Source organism: Abramis brama, assembly GCF_963993115.1.
Source record: "Abramis brama genome assembly, chromosome: 9".
Taxonomy (NCBI): domain Eukaryota; kingdom Metazoa; phylum Chordata; class Actinopteri; order Cypriniformes; family Leuciscidae; genus Abramis; species Abramis brama.
In genome coordinates, this window is record NC_139971.1 from 6,682,260 (window position 1) to 6,700,910 (window position 18,651).

The following is an 18,651-nucleotide window of genomic DNA, read 5'->3' on the forward strand; positions in this document are numbered from 1 at the left end:
AATATTGTTATTCATGTTTATTATAGTTTTATCTAATTATTTTAATAATAATATAATAATATTAAGTATTAAAAAGTCATGGAAAATTACATTTTAATATATTAATATAATACTAGTTTTTTATTGACTAAAGAATTAAAATCGATGTGTGTGTGTGTGTAAATCCTGTTACATGCACTTGAATATGTGAAAACCTGAGAAAAACATCCAAATTTGTATAAAAGTGGTTTACTGGGGACATAAATGTATGATGGGCTTAATAAATCTTTTCATGACAGGTTCCACATACCGTTTCCGTGTCATTGCCATGAATAACTATGGTGAAAGCCCTGCTAGCGCCACCTCCAGGCCGTACCAGGTCTCCTCGTCGAATCCACCCGTCTCGAACCGTCCGGTCGCTGGCCCTCACATCTCTTCCACTGACGCTGTCAGTGATACTCAGATAATGTTACGCTGGACTGTGAGTATACTTGTAAGCAACCACACGAATGCATTAAAATCACATTCTGTAACTGCCAAATAATCTAAAATTACTAAAATTCATTAGCTCTGCCTCTGACACACAACCTGAGCTGCCCATCTAGCTTTTAATGCAGCGCATCATAAAGTCCAATGCTGACACAAAGGCTTTTACAAACAGTAGGCTACAAAATATGTAACTGTTTTGGCTAAAATAAAGGCAGCTGTCTATAGAGGCGGTAGACAGCGAGGCAGCTCACTAGGTTTTGGAACAGTTTCTGTCAGGCACTCAATAACTCATCACTGAATAAACTGTGAGTTTTTCTATCATTCTATGCTTCTGTATGTTTATTATTAGCACATTAATCTTTAAAAGGGCCTCGCCACTTGTACAAACAAATGTTGTTTCTGTTTCGGGCCTGTTGAAGGAATAACGCTGAACCTCACATTAGCAGCTCAGGGCTTTAAACTAGTGTGTGTGTGTTAATGGCTTAGACATATGCCTTTTATATCTAATGGCCAAATTTAATTATACTCACATTTCACGCTTAATTCGAAAATGAGAGTGTAAAAAATGTCCAGAACTAACCACATAACAATCCTCCCCGGTTTGTTCTTCTCTGCTGTGCCAGTTGTGCCGAAGTGTTTTTCAGCACGTTAGCAGAGTTTTTGTGCGTGCACTTAAAAATTATCCAAAATAAATTTGAGCAAGTACATAACCAGCCAGTGTTCAAAACTCTCTGCTTGCCTTAGCACGATTCAAAACGGTAAGCTTGTAATAATGTTTTTAATTCCAGTGGTACTGGTGGATTTCCGTGGGGAAATTCGAGCATGTCTTTGCATCATTACGTCACATCTCTACACATAAAGGAGGAGTCTCGGCTAGTAGGCTATATTGCGTTTGAGGATGTTGGAGGTGGAGATTTATAGCCTTTTCTCACAGCACTTGATATAAACTTTATCAGTTATGATGGCGGATCCAGAAAGGTTCAAACGACAATTACTAGTGACAGCTGGAGATTCACCCATTGTAAAATGTGAAAGACTTCGGACTTCGGAGTGGCTACAGAAAAAAAGAGACTGCAACCCATGCGAAAAACAAGGATAAATATTGGAAGGGCATTAAATGTAGTCATGCAATGCTGATGTTGTTAACATTAATAATTTGAGAACAAAGTAAAATTTGCACGGTTTTATGTGATATGAGTCAAGTCAAGTCAAGTCAAGTTTATTTATATAGCGCTTTTCACAATACAGATTGTATCAATGCAGATTCACAGTATTAAATTAAAATAATACATCAATGCTTATTTCTAGTGGAAAACATCCACGTTTGGTAATGCTGATCAATAGTATTGTTGATTGATTAATTCAATTAAATATCCCCAAATATCCCCAACTGAGCAAGCCAAAGGCAACAGTGGCAAGGAACCGAAAAACTCCATCAGGTGACCTAATGGAGAAAAAAAAACCTTGGGAGAACCCAGGCTCAGTCGGGGGCCAGTTCTCCTCTGGCGTTTTTATGAACTAGAGGTCGGATTTAACTATAAGATTAAAAGTATTATATGAATGCCTGGCTGAAGAGATGCGTCTTTAATCTAGTTTTAAAAAGGCACAACCCACGTAAAGTTAATAATTCCGCAAATAACTGCAATTGCAGATTTCGAACAGAGATGGCGACGAAGAGGAAAAACTATGGACTGCAGCTTTAAGCTTCTGTTTATGTTCACTGATCAATGTTTTCATGTTAATAAAAGCCTAAATTCAATCTGTTCATCATTTATACCAAACGTGTCTCTTCAGAAAACTTGGACTAAGAAACATCGTTTTGTGAATTAGGTCAATGGATTCTTTAAAAGGATCAGACTGAAAAGACTGAATTGTATTTACTAATGGGACATTGCCTCTGACCGCTCCATTGTGATATTTTTAAGGTGTTTTTTTTGTAGTGTTCTTTCCCATTCACTTTCATTGTATGTAAGAGAGCACCATGACAATCAGCAAAACATCTCCTATTCAGTTCCTTGAAAGAAATAGTCATGTATGGAACGGGATGAGGGTAAATAAATAAAAACAGAAATTACATTTTTTGGATAAACTAACTAAAATGTTAGCTACAAGGTTAGCCAATCATAACAAATGTCATTGACGTCTAGAAGTCTTAAAGGTACAGTAGCCAAAAAAAGGGTCAGAAGTATGGCCTCTTTTAGTAAAAATGGATGTCTTGATTCTAGTTAACCTTTAGTTAAGTTCTGATTTTTGATGGCATAATTGTTAGCGAGTGTATAATATGGAAACAAAAAATATATAATTTGCTTTTTCTTTCACTCTCTTTCATAGTACACTCCCTCCAGCAATAACAACACCCCCATCCAGGGATTCTACATCTACTATCGGCCAACAGACAGCGACAATGACAGTGATTATAAGAGAGATGTGGTGGAAGGTGAGATCATGGTGTCTGTCTTTGCTCCGTTGTTGATCTTATTACACGGCTACTTTCACAATAAATAAATAAATGTGCATGAAATGTTGAAATTTCATTATGTGAGAAAACTCTGCAAAAAAGATACGAGGGACATGAAACAAACACAGCCGTAGAGTGCATAGTGCCCGCCCACTTTTCAGCAGCGTTTGTTCTGGAAGTATTTTTTCATTGGGATAAAAAAAAAAAAAAAAAACTATTTGTCAAAGTGTTATAAGCCATGAACCAAACCAACCAGCAATGAGGTGAATCACAACATTAACAACTTTTATTTGAAGCAAAAAATAAAAATAAAATTGATAATCGGACAAAAAGACAAAGGTGTATTTATAATATAAAATATAAAACTATTCATTTAAAGTTGTTGATTATATCTAAATCTATAAACAATATATTTTAAGTTTATTGAAAACTATTCCTATATATATACACACACATATTTAAGTATTTCGAGAGCATAGGGAGGTTTACTCAAACTTATTTTGCAGTGCTTCATGGGAGTGGGCGGAGCTAAAGAGCTCTTTTGGCTTAATTTGCTCCCTGCGACTCTCTGATTGGTGGATTTTTTTGCACAGCATAATGGCTAATATAGTTTTTCACAATAAATTGTACTGTTAAACATGATTAATTTTAAAATAAGTTGAAATAATGTGGACAGGTTGCTTATAGGCACAAAAGCCTATACCATCGATTAACAACCCCTGACCTCAAAGGTCTGACTGTAAACATTACATTACAAATCCCTATGGAGTTTTTACTTCTGAAAACTGATTGCTACGATCTGTGGGATATCCGTTGCATGGGACAATGGACACTTATACAGTTTAGTAGTCATAACACACAAATATTTGACAGATAAGTGCTATGATTGACCAATCAGAATGAAGCATTCCAGAGAGTCGTGTAGTATGAGTTTTTAATGTATATTCTGTCTCAGAGGGGGAGGGACAAGGAAAGCGTAATCTGTTGATTGATGTGTAGTGAGTCCTGCGCTCAGAGTAATGAGTCGGTGTAAAATGTGTTTTTAATAAATGGTTGCCGCACTAATGGGCCTGAACTGAAACCCAACACTGACCGTTCAGAGAGGGATTCGAGTTTCTGAGAGGAATGTTAACTGCCTCGCCTCTCCTCCGCCTCCTATTTTTACTTTTTGCACCTTTTCTCTCTATTCACATTGGCCCCTCAAACCTCTCCTCGTCCATCCAAACAACAAGCAGTCAGAAACACGCTGGGCAGATAAGATGACCTCATAAGTCTCAGCTTTTACAGAAGTATCTCAGCAGTGTGTTCTATAGCTTGTTGGTCTTAAAGTTAATGTGAAATGTTGTTTGCAATCCATTTTGATTACATCATCTGAAAGTTCTCAGCATTCTACGTTATCAAAACTGAAAATACAACTCACAATCATGTATACAATCTACTACATGCCTTCTGTCATTTGATGGATAGTTTTTTAGCAAGAAAAGGCTTTTTAGTATAATTCTGAATAGATTTAATATGTGTGTTTGTTTACATAATATATATGTGTGTGTGTGTGTGTATAAATTATTATATTTTTATATATATATATATATATATATATATATATATATATATATATATATATATATATATATATATATATATATATATATATATATAAATATAAATGTTGGTCATTGTTAGTTACTGCTAGTTGGTCATCAAGTTACTCATTACTCTGTGTAAACTGTGTAGACACACACACACACAGTGAGTCTTTGTGTCTTTTTGACCGATTCATCAAAATCGGTTCACTAGAGTCATTTGTTTCTGAATCAGACTTCACTTGCTGTGATGTATTTTATTTTTGTGAACATCCACCAAAGACAATGCACAAGAAGACGCTTTTATTTATTGTATTGTTTGAGGTACTCTAACTTTTTATTAATTGAGACTGTAAACTCACAATTTATACATAATTTATTTTGTCATGTTACAGTTGTTTTTGCCAAAACACTGGTATATTATGTGTGCAAGGGAAAAAACTGCATCAAACAGCCTGTGATGCTTTTCTCATGTATGTGTCCGTCTGTAAGTGTTTGTTTTGTGTTTTTCTCTTCCATTATGCAGTACAGCAGCTGTTCGTTTAGTGTACAGTATGCCTTCACTGTTAAAAAGAGAAGTGAGCTACACAAATAAAATATTGTGGAACAAACTGTAATTAGAGAGCTGGCTCTCAGCATACATGTGTGAGAGGCTGCGGCGAGCGGCTGCTACGATCTGTGTGTGTGTGTGTGTGTGTGTGTGTACACAGGGCCCTGAGTGTGTTCAGTGGGAATACTGGAGCCAGGCCAGAACAAACGTTAAGCTGCCTTATAAGGAGCCTGTCTGCAGCAAAGCAACTGTCTGAATCCTTCTGGGACACTGTGAGAATGAGAGTGCGAGAGTGTGTGTGTGTGTGCAAGAGAAAAATGAGATTGAGCAAATGAATTGTGGTTTGGAGAGAACAACACATGCTTTGAGAAAAGCCTTCTCATTCAATAGTCACTCTCATTGCTTTCCTTTTCCCGCCTCCTCCCCCAGGCTTCAAATTCTTGCATATGATTGGTCAACTCCAACCTGAGACGTCCTACGACATCAAGATGCAGTGCTTTAACGACGGTGGCGAGAGCGAATATAGTAACGTAATGATCTGCGAGACCAAAGGTGAGAGGCTGAAGTACTGTCACAGGAATGCTATACTTAACATGTAGACAGGAACCCATAAAGCCCCTGTGGTAATGACAGAGGAAAGCGAGCTATCGTTTTATTACTAGCTAGACAAAGAGAGACATTGTGCTGCGTCTACTTGACATCATTCACTGATAACTGCCCTTAATGCAACGCTGTTGAAATCAAACCAGAGCGTCATTCACAGCCAGAGCAAATAAAAATCATTGAGTGCAAACAGACCGGCTGCTACCACAAACTTTAGGACTGACAACAGATGCATTGTTATATGCCAGCACTTGTTAGTGGTGCTTTATTATTGCTTATACTTGGGGTCAGAGATTTGGACAAACCTCTAATCCTAAGTATTAAAGCATTAGTATTAAATGGTACAGAATTTATCCCACCCCATTAGTTCTACGGACATGAATGGTACATCAAATCGTGCAGCTTATTGAGGAGAGATGCACTGTTCTAAGCAATTGGCTCAAGATCGTTCATCTTGCGCACAATAAATGGGAGGAAAGGTAATCCACAGAGCAGAATATTACAGAGACTTGGGGTGGGCTTTCTTGTGATTTAGAAACAACTGATAACGCTATAGAAATAATATAGTAAATGTGCTAAAGCTCACTCCAAATACTCTAGCAACCACCTTAGAATCTGCATAGGAAAGTGCTAAAATCACTTGAAACACTAGACCTTATGCGCCAGAGAAACAAGCGCACAGCCATCTTCAGATTATTGTCTTTGAACTTCCTTTTTTTTGCGATAGCGCTGTATATCTCTATGGCATCGCTGTTGAAGAGTAATTAGCTGGTGAAGTGGATTTAATTTATTTTAGAGTTAGTGAAAGTTATCATGAGCATTGTAATGTTTGAAGCGGATGTCATAACAAATGTCAGTAGACCGACAAGGCCGACAAGCACTGCAAAGGGGCGGGGCTACATCATGTCTACAGCAGGTTAGCAATGACCTACTTTGATTTGAAGCAAAATTGGACAAAATGACAAAGGTACAAGACTGTGCACTTAACAGCTTTACTGAGAGAAAGATCGACAATCCATTTAAGCATTGCAAATGATAGAAAAAACAACAACTATTGATTAAAAGGTGTTAATTATGTATATAGAAACAGCATATTTTATGCATACAAATATTTGAGTAGTTTGAGAGCGTTGGGAAACTGATTCTTCATCATTCACAGTGCTTCATGGGAATGGGCGGAGCTAAAGAGTTCTTTTAACTCGATTTGCTTCACCCGAAATCGCGTACTGTCTCAAAAATATGTTTTATATCGTCTGAATGAAATTCGGACGTACTACATCCGCCATGTTGTTACTGTCACATGACCTACCAGCTTCAGTTGCGTCGCTTCAGTGTCATTCACAAATCCTCTCCCGTGGCACACTTCTTTAAAAAATAAGTTTTCGTTGAAGTACACATATACTTTGTTGCAGATGAAATTCACATCACACGCACTATGTGCCAACTGTAACGTATGGGTAAAAAAAATAATTATACCTTGGGATTTTAGTATTGTGACTTTAGACTGGGTAAGCACCATTCCCTTATATATAATATATATATATATATATATATATATATATATATATATATATATATATATATATATATATATATATATATATAAATCACTATAAAAACTAAATCACTAACCAATAAATGTAGAGCTTGTGCTATATTCTCTTGAAAGACATGTTTCATCCCCTCAAACTCACTTTGTTCTCTTTTTTTTCCCCTCCAGCCCGTCAACTTCCAGGTGTGCCCAGCCAGCGCCCCATAACCCCTCCAGGGTTTTCCCCTGCGGATACACCCAGCCAGCCGGGCGGCCTGCTCTACCTGATCGTGGGATGTGTTCTGGGCGTCATGGTGCTCATTCTGCTGGTCTTCATCGTCATGTGCTTGTGGAGAAACCGTCAGCAGAACAGTCTTCATAGTATGTGCCTCCTTTCCTGTTTACTTCCTAGTTTTTGTGCTTTTTGGTGCCACTGTGTATTTAGTGATTACTAAGAAAACTATTGAATTGCCATCATTGTAGTGTCCAAAAATCATTACAATATTTTGTTTCCTCATAATGTATATTTTTTATGGTGGAACATGTTACTTTAAGTATCAATTTCTTTTGCTGCTACCTTTATTATTTTATTTAGATATGTAGTAATGAGGCCAGCCGCGCTGTGTTGTTTTAGTTTATGCAGTATTTCTGTAAGGTTAAGAGAGTTTATGCTGTGTCAATAATGTCTTTATGAAATTGAGTCAGAGTCCACCTACTGATCCAGGCCTGGTTTTCATTGCCTCTCCTCGACTGCCGGCCCTTTGAAGTTTTCTTTCTTTTTTCCTCTTTTCCACTCTCAATGAGATTGAGTAACAGAGTAAACAGTGCTGGCCACAGCGGTGTGTATAAGTAGTAACACAGACCTGAAATACGCCAAAAATGGGCCTGCTAACTTTCATCACACACACTCCAGTTCGCTGCTAGTCAGTTTGGCAAAAGAGTTATGTTTCATATTCGTGCGTTGTTTCTTCAGCATTTTTTGTGTTATTATTTTCAATGTTGAAACAGTTGTGCTGCCTAATATTTTTGTGGAAACCGTAGTAATTTTTGATGAATAGAAATTTCAGAAATTTTGATCAATTAAATGCATCTTTGTTGAATCTTTGTTATTTAAAAAAATGTAATCTTTTGAAGGATCGTGTATAATAATTACAGAAGAATTTGCAAATAGTTTTAGATTGAGTTTAGCTTGTCACACATGTCAACTACCCATTACAAATGTACTAACGTAAAAATATTCTGTGTAGAATACGACCCTCCAAGTTACCTGTACCAGTCTGCAGAGATGAACGGTCATGTTCTGGAATATTCCACACTGCCTGGCTCCAGCCATGTGAATGGAAGCGTGCACACGGGCTGTGGACACACCGCTCCCATGATGCCCCAGGCCTGCCATCACCTCCACCACAAACTGCCCAATGGTCTGGCTTTGCTGAACGGATCAGGAGCCCTCTACCCTCCCGGGCATCCTCACGCACACGACGCCTCTCTGCCCCACAACACCATGGAGTACGATCACCCACACCCTCATCACCTTCGTAATGTGAGTAATAGTTTGTGCATGTGCGGTTGTATTTATTTTCTGGCAATCGAGTAGAAGATATGTGCCTGACATCTTGGTTTGTGTCATAGCTGTCACTATATTGTGTATTGACCAATCAGCATCCAGAACCACTAAAAAAACCTTTTATAATGTGTAGTGCTGTATAGTATGTACATGGTATAGTGCAGTAAATTCATATTTAATTGTCTGGGTCATATTTTCTTTTACTTTGTGCATTTATGTTCATGGTTGTCTAAATTGACCTCTAACAAATGAATTCACTCAAATTAAGTTTGATTAGATGCACAACATTGAAAGTGTTTTCTCCTCCCTTCTGAAAGTTAATATGTGTATATATATATATATACTGTATATTTGGAATAAATACGTAAGAAAGTAGTTTCTCATGCTCAGCAAGGCTGAATTTTATTTGATCAAAAATACAGTAGAAGCTGTAATATTGTGAAACATTATTTCAATTTAAAACCTCTGTAACACTTTAAAATAAGGTATAATTTGTTAACATTAGCATTAATATGAACTAACAGTGAGCAATATTTGTGTTAAAGTATTTATTAATCTTTGTTAATGTTGGTTAATAAAAATAGGTCTGTTCATTGTTTGTTCTTATTAGTTCAAAGTTAATTCACTAATGTTAACAAATACAATGTTGGATTTAAAAAAATGTATTATTAAATGTTGTAATAGATATTAACTAAGATTAAAAAATATGTAGAAATATTGTTCATTGTTAGTTAACCTTATTGTAGTGTTACCAAAATCACTGTTGTCCAATTTAATTTTCTTTTTAAAATATATTTTAAAATGTAATTTATTCCTGTGATGGCAAAGCTACAATTTCAGCATCATTACGCCAGTCTTCACTGTCACATGATCCTTCAGAAATCATTTTAATATGCTGATTATTATTGGTACTCATTTAATAATAGATCTTTGTTAATTGTCATAATATTTAATAATATAATATCGTATGCTGTGTTATACTTATAATGTAATATAGTGCAGTAGTGTAGCCTGATATAATTTATTATAACATATTATTGTATAGTATGGTGTGATATGTCAAATACAGTATAGTAAAAGGCATTTTAGTGCACTCTGTGAACATTTTTATAAAAGTGGTCCATCTACTCCCCTGTATATTTGTTCCTATAGCATAGCATAGCATTGTGAGACTGAAAGTACAGACATGTCATGTATAAGTGTAGTGTTTGAGTAATGAGAAATGAAATCTGGCTTTTGTTGTTTGTTGTGGCAGGGAGGGGGGATATACACTGCTCTGCCCCAGAACGATTCGTTGGACTGCATGAGCTGTCAAAACTTCTGCAACAACAACAGGTGAGAGAGAGGGAAATGCAATACTTGAAAAGTCAAGCCCAGTAGCTTGTTAATGTTTGGTGTTTACATGCCTGCAGAATTATGTTTTGCGCTGCACGCCTCCAGTCAGCAAACCAATCATCTGTTCCATCTGGTTCTCATTTCACCCCTGACCTGAGCTTATTCTCTTCTGGGCTAAACACACACACACACACACACACGCATGGCAACTCCTCTCGTCGAGGCTTGTTTGTGTACTCTAGTGTGTCCGGCAGTAACAGTTTACACTGAACGCACCCTCGCTACAGTCTTAATGAGCGGAGTGTTTATTTAGCCGCGGCCGACGGGGGAGCAGAGGGAAATCCTTCTGAATGGAGCTGATATCAGCGCACTACTGTAACTGTGTGCATCTGTGCACACTTTATATCCCTGATTACTTCTCGAGTGCATGTGTATTTATACTCGCAGGTATTGTTTGTTTATGTGTTTATGTCTGCGTATGTGTGTGTTGAAGCCTCTCTGTCTTATCAGCATGTGCAAACACACAGAGACACAGGCTGTTGAGTCCGGTCAGGCAGCGTAGAGACTTGCGGAAATAAATCTGTGATCTCCGATGCAATCAGAGTTTGAAAACAGCAGAGATGCTTGTTGTAGCTGGTGCACAGGCTCAAGCTCTACTGTAAGGAAGACATTCATAGAAAAATTTAAATGCTGTCGTTTAAAAATCCTTAAAAATCCAAACCTGTATGATTTTCTTCCGTGAAACATAAAAGGAGAAATTTTGAAGAATGCTCGTGCTGCTCTTTTGCATACAACTAAAGTATATTGTGACAAGAGCTGTCAAACTCCACCAAAAGCACCTTTGAAATATAATAAAGGCAGGTATGCATGATTTAAATCAATTATTTGTTTACAATTACCATATTTTGACATTAAATTACCTTTGCTGTCATCAAATACTTAATCTTTAAAAGACTTTAACTTTAATAACACTGTTAAATGTAATCTTTGCAAAATATAAAAGGCATTTTACACATTTACTCCTGTGAAGTATTTTAAACAATTGATTTTAGTTTTTAGTATTTTAATTTATTTACATAATATATTACAGAATTTGAATATTGCTAATTTATTGGTTATTGGTCATAACATGAAAATAATAGTTTTAATATGTTGTTAAGATGCGTCACAATAGGTTTGACACCAGTCTGTTAAAACCATTAAAGAAATTGTTACTTTAAATAAAATAAATGTTTAAATAAAATAAAAATCTGTAAAAACAATGTATTTTATTTCTTGTAGTTTGCCAAGGAAGCATTTGCCATTTTCATTTAATTTGACCTTGATGAACTAAAATAACTAAAACTAAAACTGAAATAAAAATTGTATTAAAAAAACCCAGATATAAACAGAAAAAGACAAAAACACAAATTACTAAAACTTTTCAATTTATTTAAAAAAATAAATAAAATAAAATAAAAAGATAAAAACTATTTTAGACTGTTAATAAAAAATATAATCATATCTCTATGATACTAAAATAACACTGTTTCTCACACACACACACACACACAAGATTTAAATTCAGATGACTTTGATCAAAATTATGTCCATGCAAGATTTGAGTAGAAATGCTTCATAAATTGGAGTATTGGCAAGAGGACATACATTTATAGATTTGTTTTCATGGGAATATCTGGAAAATGTTTAGTTTTAAGTTTGGTTCAAGAAAGTCAAAGTGTGCAGTGCAGTGGCCATCATTTATGTCTTGCGTTTGTGTTTTGTGGACAGGTGTTACACGAAAACCAATGGCACTTTCTCGGGCGGCACTCTCCCCCTAATGCACCGCGTGGCAGCGCGCCAACCCGACGGGCTCGAGATGATGCCCCTCAACCCCGTTTTGTCTCGCTGCCATGGACGTGACAGCCCACAGCTCAACAGCTCCCAGGAGAGAGATTCAGCCGAAGTGGCGGAGGAGGGCAAGCCTCCACCCCTTTCCCAGAATTCCCCTTGTCTGCCTGTGGAAACAAAGTCCACCCTCGAGCAGCAGAGAGGTGAGAGAGTTTCAGCGCTATAAAGAGCTCTCTGATTCACTCCACACTCCCTCTGAATGAGGAAAGTCAGTGTTTCCTCTTGCTGTTCAGGAAATTACTGCATTGGCAAACTGTAAATTACCCATCATGCAATATTATTTTACCTGACTAGACTGCTGCATACTGGAGCTGCTGCATAAATCTTTTCTATCTATTTGTGTGTGTAACAGGAGTTCAGCCCGTGCATGAAGACTCCGAGGGTCCCGTGGTGTGTTGGGAACGGCTGGGACTGCCTGATCTGGACTGTAAGGATAAAACAGCCTGGATCTCTACTGGAAGCTTGACTGGAGATTTCATCCAGCCTACAGTGCAGGAGATCTGAACATATCAATACACTCTAAACACAAGAAAGAGTACGAGAGAAATTGGGAACAGGAACTTGGACACATTTAAAAAAAAAAGAAAAAGGAAATGGCCAGTGATGGAATGGTCAGAGACATTGTGTGATTTGAAGTGGACACCAAACTGACTGCTTTCAGAGCTGGACAAGACTGACGAGGGAAAGCAAGATGGAAATAAATAGAACGAAAAGAAAGAATCAAGAGACGTTTCTGCAAGGATGGTGGAAAACTCAAAGGCTGAAACGATCCCATTTGTGGGAGGACTTTTAAAAGTAAAAGCAAAAACTCTTTAGATGACTTATTTATTTTTTTGTAGTAGTAAAATATTATTTCATATGAATGTATCTGTTGTAAGAAAAAAAAGTTTGTCTTTTATATTATTTATGCTTTTTTTTGTTTGTTTTTTTTGTTGAGAAACTTATTTTTTGTTCTTTATATTTTTTTTTTGTTCCACACAGTGTGGCGTTTAGCCATTGTATGTGTAAAGTTTTGTTATAATATAAAGAGAAGATTAAGTATTATGTCTATCTATATCCTTCTCTAATGTTTTAATGCTCTACCTTACTATAGGCCTCTCAAACTACCGAAAATGGATGACTAATAACAGATTTATACGGCTCCTCAAAATGGCTTATTGCACCCCTAAAGCACATATGGAAATGCACAATTGGAACCTAGAAAAGTTCCATGCTAGCATAAAATTTGATCGCTTTACTATAATCGATAAAGCAGCCTGGACTGTCTGTGCCTGAGGGATATTAGAAATATCTACTAAAGTGTCCGGCAGTTGCGACAGCTCTTTGAAGGTTTCCGGAGTCAATCCCGCAGCCTCCCAGCCACACCTCCTATCCATGCCTCTTTGTTAACCATAAACAAACTTCAGTGCTTGAATGACCTTTGACCCTCCCAGAATGTGTTGAAGGGCGCTGGTCGTGTTCACATCACGTGAGTGTTTTTGTTTGGTTGCTTAGTGGAGCTCTTCACTGCGGTCTCCTCATTTCAGCTTCAGATGTGGTTTGTACTCAAGTTGACTGTCTACATAAGCAGACTGCCAAAGGGTGGATGGTGCATTGTCATGTTTTGCGGTCTTTTAACAGCTGATTTCAGCCAGCCACTGATGGATGGTTGGATTAAGAAGATGTTTTCATCATCATTTTTTCTTTTCTTTTTTCCTTTTTTTTTGATATACAAGAGAGAGATGTACTATGAAAACATACCGTAATTTTCAGATCCTCCCTTATCCATAAAGAGTATTTACAGAAACAAAGCTTCAAAAATTTACTTTTTGCATTGACTTTTTGGCATCAACTAGATTTAAAAACACATTTCCATCATGCACATCAAGGACACCTATTTGGTGTGTACTGAAGGTGAAGTGATAAGGAGGAAGTTAGACACTTATTTCTTTAATGTTAAAGATCCCTCAAGGAACAACCATGATGAAAAAAATTAATTATATATACCCTCTATGTCGATACCCTATACACATAGTGATTCTAGGCTACACCCTTCCTGTAAAAGCACATAGAAAGTCAAATGCAAACACTCAGAATGTGGTGAGACCATTGGCATTAGTGTGTGTTCGAATAAGTGGCAATGTCAGTGTGGCAATCTGAAGATTGCAAGCCACACATTTCTCTGCCATACAAAGTTTTCAGAAACTCTCCATCTACAGCTCTTCCCATATTACATATCGGGTTGCTGATATAAAGTATATCCACTAACTTAGTTAACATTTTTTGTATATTAATGCAAAAGTTATATTATGCGTGATTGTCAAGAATGTGTTGCTTTTCACTATTTCCACAAGGGGCAGTATAGCAGGAATTAGCACTAATCATCTGTTTTATGGACGGTTTTTGCTGTTGTCATGGCAGAGCAACAGTTTGGAGAGAATCTTGCTGAACAAGTCAATGTTTATAGATGCGTACAAAGATATTAATGCAGAAGTTTGAATGTTACTTTTTCACAGTGCTGAGGTTTCTTACTGCCAGTGCCAGATGAACACAAGAATACACATCAAGTATGTTTAACCAGGCCATGTGTTGACCGAGCGGTTGTGTTCACGTATTTGCATGAACATTGATAGAAAAGAATGATTGCACCCACAGCTTGCACTCATTCAATGTATTGTTGAAACTGTTTTAATTAAGATTTACATTTCACAGCTAATTCTAATGTTATTAACTCTTTCCCCACCAGCGTTTTATAAAAAGTTGCCAGACACTGCCAGCATTTTTGATCATTTTCAAGCAACATTTTGAGCAAAAGGCTAAGAAAAACTTGTTTTTGTCAAAGACTACATTAGTGTTGTCAAAAGTACCGACTTCGGTACAAGTTGGTACTGAAATATAAAAAATGTGACACTTTGAGCGCTGTTGAGCGGAATCGTAAACATCTCTGATCAGCCATTGTGTTCACGCACTCATCGGATATATCTGTGATTGGCTACAATGATTAACGTACGGGAGCGTTTAAGAGCACACGGAAGTGTTTAAAAGTGTTTTGAAAGCGGAAGTGGGAGCGTTTGAAAGCACAAGCAGGCGTCTGGACCGGTCCGTTGATAGACGCTTGCTTTCAAACGCTCTCGAGTGTATCTGTGTAAGCACTCGGTGAAGAGCGTCATTGATGTATATTTACAACATGTTTTTGAAGCGCTGATCATTGTAGCCAATCACAGACACATTTTATGAGCGCGTGAGAACAATGGGCAATCAGAGGTGTTTACGATTCCGCTCAACAGCTGACATTTTTTAAATTTCAGTACCGATACGGAAGTCGGTACTTTCGACAACACTAGACTACATATGCATCTGCTTAAATGTGCTATCGCTTGTTTCTGCGTCTTCTTCATATGTCTTTTGATCAGGAGATTCAGTACTCTTTCAGAAGATGCGTCATGCGTCATAGCGCCCCCCCTACCATATACTGTAACAGTGAAATCGCGGAAAGCGTTGTCTCATAAAGGGGGGAATTTCCGTCAATGGCAGGGAAAGAGTTAATTAATCGTTGATGTTCCTATTGTAAGTTGGAAATAAGCTAAATGCTCTAAAATGCAGATAAGGGGATAATGGTATGTGACCTAACTTTATATTCATGAGTTAACCCTTTGTCATGTCATGACAACATAACTTGCCCACTCATGACTGAGATATTGAACTTTTGTATGTTTTAGCCTAGGCTGGTTAGTAGGCTGGTTAGAGTGGTTAACTGAGCTGGCAGTTTTTAGTCTCTCAGTCCTTGGTAAACCCCTTCACTATCCTTCCATTATAGTGCCAGCAGACATCCAGGCCTGCTGGATTGTTCCCCCAAACCCTCTGACACCATGAAGCTTCCATCTGTCATTTTTGGTTGGAAAGAAAAATGGAGATGGAAAAGAGAAGAGGTCTTACTGTTTCCAGATTGTGGCCAACCGTTTAGTGCACAATCCAGGCCACTTCAAGCTGGTTTCTTGAATTCTGGCTGAGCTTGACAGTGTCTGGAAATTAAAATATCCCTTCTGCTCCACTGGGCTTCAGCCGGAAAACCAAAGTCAGGATCTAAACAACAGGCATAGGTAGGCCCAGAAATCAGAGTCGTATCAGATCACACAAATGATATCGAAGCTTATCCTCCTGGACCTGTGAATTTGCTTTAATATGGTGAAGATGACTTTTAGAGTGGTGTCCTGTATAGCTTGAGCCATGTAGTCATTCCTGTAGCACAAATAGTAGAGGAAGATGCAAGCAACACCAAGGTCATGGGTTCAATTCCCAGGGAATCCAAGAACTGAATGCAATGTAAATCATTTTGGATAAAAGTGGCCAAGAGAATCAGAACTGGTGATTCTAAAACCAATTGGTTCATTAATCATGTCAGTCATATCCAACTCTTGGTGATTCTACACAAGAGACTATCCATGAATTTTCTTGGTGATGATTTTTTTCTGGGGTAGGTCACCAGGTTTCCCCCAACCCCTCCCTATTACATGGCTTGAGACTCACACATAAACACGCATTCACACCTACGGGCAATTTAGCGCCTCCAATTCACCTATACTGCATGTTTTTGGATTGGTGGGGAAACCGGAGCATCCGGAGGAAAAGGTCTTCCAAGGACCTTCTTGCTGTGAGGCAACATTGCTACCCACTGAGCCACTTTGCCGCCAACCATTTGATACTAAAACCATTTGATACTCTCCTGCAGGGATGGGCAACTTTGGTCCTGGAAGGCCACTGTCCTGCAGAGTTTCGTTCCATCTTTAAAAGACTACACCTGTCTCTGCAGGACTGGTTGCCCATCACTGTTCTACTTAGAAAGAGTCCAGAAACAATGGATGAGAAAAGGACACTGAGAAAGAATAGGGTGACTATGACAGAGAGAGAGAAAGTAGAAGGAATGTTGACAGAGGTCTCAGGTCATTTGATGAGATGAAGATAAGTTTGAGGACCTCCTGATAAAGACCTGCTTCTGTCTGAAGTCGCTCTTTACTTGCCCTGCCTCCACCCTGTCCTTCTGCCTCCTGCACCGCACTCAGAACCCTTATTAAGGGCACCATGGGAACAAATGTACCCATTGTCCACCCCAAAAATTCCTCCCCCAGTTTCTGAGTGGACCTGTTAGCGCCCTCTCCAACCCCCTCCTCCGCCCACCATTCTTCGCCTGTCACTTTGGCACACCCTGAATGAATGTAACACTCATGAATTAGGCTGTGTTTCTTTCTCTTTTCTTGTCTCTTGTTCTGAGAGTGGCCTGATTTGACTCCGCTTCCAAGCCGTTTATCCATGAGAGGTTACAAAACCGCACAAAGACTCTGGGACTCTGGCCCTGCCCCAGCCCTCTATTATTTTAGTCAAATTTCAGCCCCATAATCAGTGTTGAACAAATAAACTACCATTTTCTTGACCATGATCTCCAAGGTCAACAGGAAATGTATGCACGACTTATCATGTCAGCTGATGATTGGGTTGTTATTTCATATGGGGCTTAAATTATGTATGGCTATCACTATATTTCTGTTGTGTTGAAGGGATAAAGGTCAGACCTGCTTTACACTTCTGCGTTCCACGTGTCTGTTCTCCAGTTCATAATTAGACCAATAACGACAAATCACTTATACATGCTGACAGGACCAGCCGTTACCTCAGGCAATCTTCACAACATTTTCCAGTCCCAACTGACGCTGTGTGAAAGTCAGTTCTATTATTTTTCTTACTTTGTGAGGAGGGAGAAAGAGCATATCTTTCAGTATTATTGCTTAGTGTCATTTTGCCAAGTATGATATAATTGTTTATCCTGGAACAATATTAATATCAACTAATCATGTCTTTCCAAACCTGTATTACGTTTTTCTTCTGTGAAAAAGAAAAGGAGATAACTTAATGAATATCTGGTTGGATGAATTCCATACAGTGGCAGTACCTTGTGACTTTCTTTAACACATAATAAAGCGTGTGGTTTGCTTATAATTTTCAAGTGCTTCAATTAGTTTTGGTAAAAAAATAAACAACAAACAATATGTAAGTAAATTTAACAGGAACACTATGGCAGTTACCATTGCTTTACTAAATGCCAGTTAGTGCTTCACACTCCAGTCCAGGAGGTGGCAGAAATGCACTCCTCTTTCTGCATTCTTCTTTTTCTGCCATCAGCTTGTTTGGCACCAAAACTTATAGGATTATGTAAAAAATGACCAGCTAGTCCTAAGTACTTTTGCGCTGACTAACTTGAGTGCTTTTATGAAATGGTAAAGTGAATCACAGTGTACTGCAACTTTTTTGAATTTACCCAACCCGGATATAACCGGCATATCAACCTATCATTTCCTTCTGATTATGGGTTAAGGTTAGGGTTGCGGTTTTGCAATAGAGTTGGCCTATGTTTGTTGATTCAGGACCATCTTCTACAGTACCTTGCAAAATCACATTCATCAATATGGTGAGTCAAATAAGAGGAAGCAAAAATATTCAAAGAGCAATAAGAACACAAATTTGTTGTTTATAATCTGTTGACATATCATTTTGGATGTGCAATCCTGTTGCTTTAGTTTAGCACTTGCCAAGGCTGAATTCCCCATCATAAAAATAACTGAGTTATGTGACCAATATTTATATCGGTACTTCTGGTTTTCTGACTGATCTATTGCAGCATGGAAGCCCAGACAT

General features: G+C 37.9%; 1 protein-coding gene across 2 annotated transcripts in view; it reads left to right on the plus strand.

Annotated features, from left to right (window-relative positions):
* The window catches only part of cdon (cell adhesion associated, oncogene regulated), a 39,790-nt gene extending 26,761 nt beyond the window's left edge, over window positions 1–13,029 (plus strand). For both annotated transcript variants that reach the window (XM_084124581.1, XM_084124582.1), the window contains exons 12-19: window positions 279–460; window positions 2,800–2,905; window positions 5,489–5,611; window positions 7,383–7,574; window positions 8,441–8,736; window positions 10,016–10,095; window positions 11,866–12,128; window positions 12,338–13,029. In XM_084124581.1, coding sequence (XP_083980707.1) covers window positions 279–460; window positions 2,800–2,905; window positions 5,489–5,611; window positions 7,383–7,574; window positions 8,441–8,736; window positions 10,016–10,095; window positions 11,866–12,128; window positions 12,338–12,489 — 1,394 coding nt within the window. In that variant the 3' untranslated portion in view covers window positions 12,490–13,029. The remainder of the gene's footprint in view (window positions 1–278; window positions 461–2,799; window positions 2,906–5,488; window positions 5,612–7,382; window positions 7,575–8,440; window positions 8,737–10,015; window positions 10,096–11,865; window positions 12,129–12,337) is intronic.
* The last annotated feature ends 5,622 nt before the right edge of the window (window positions 13,030–18,651 follow it).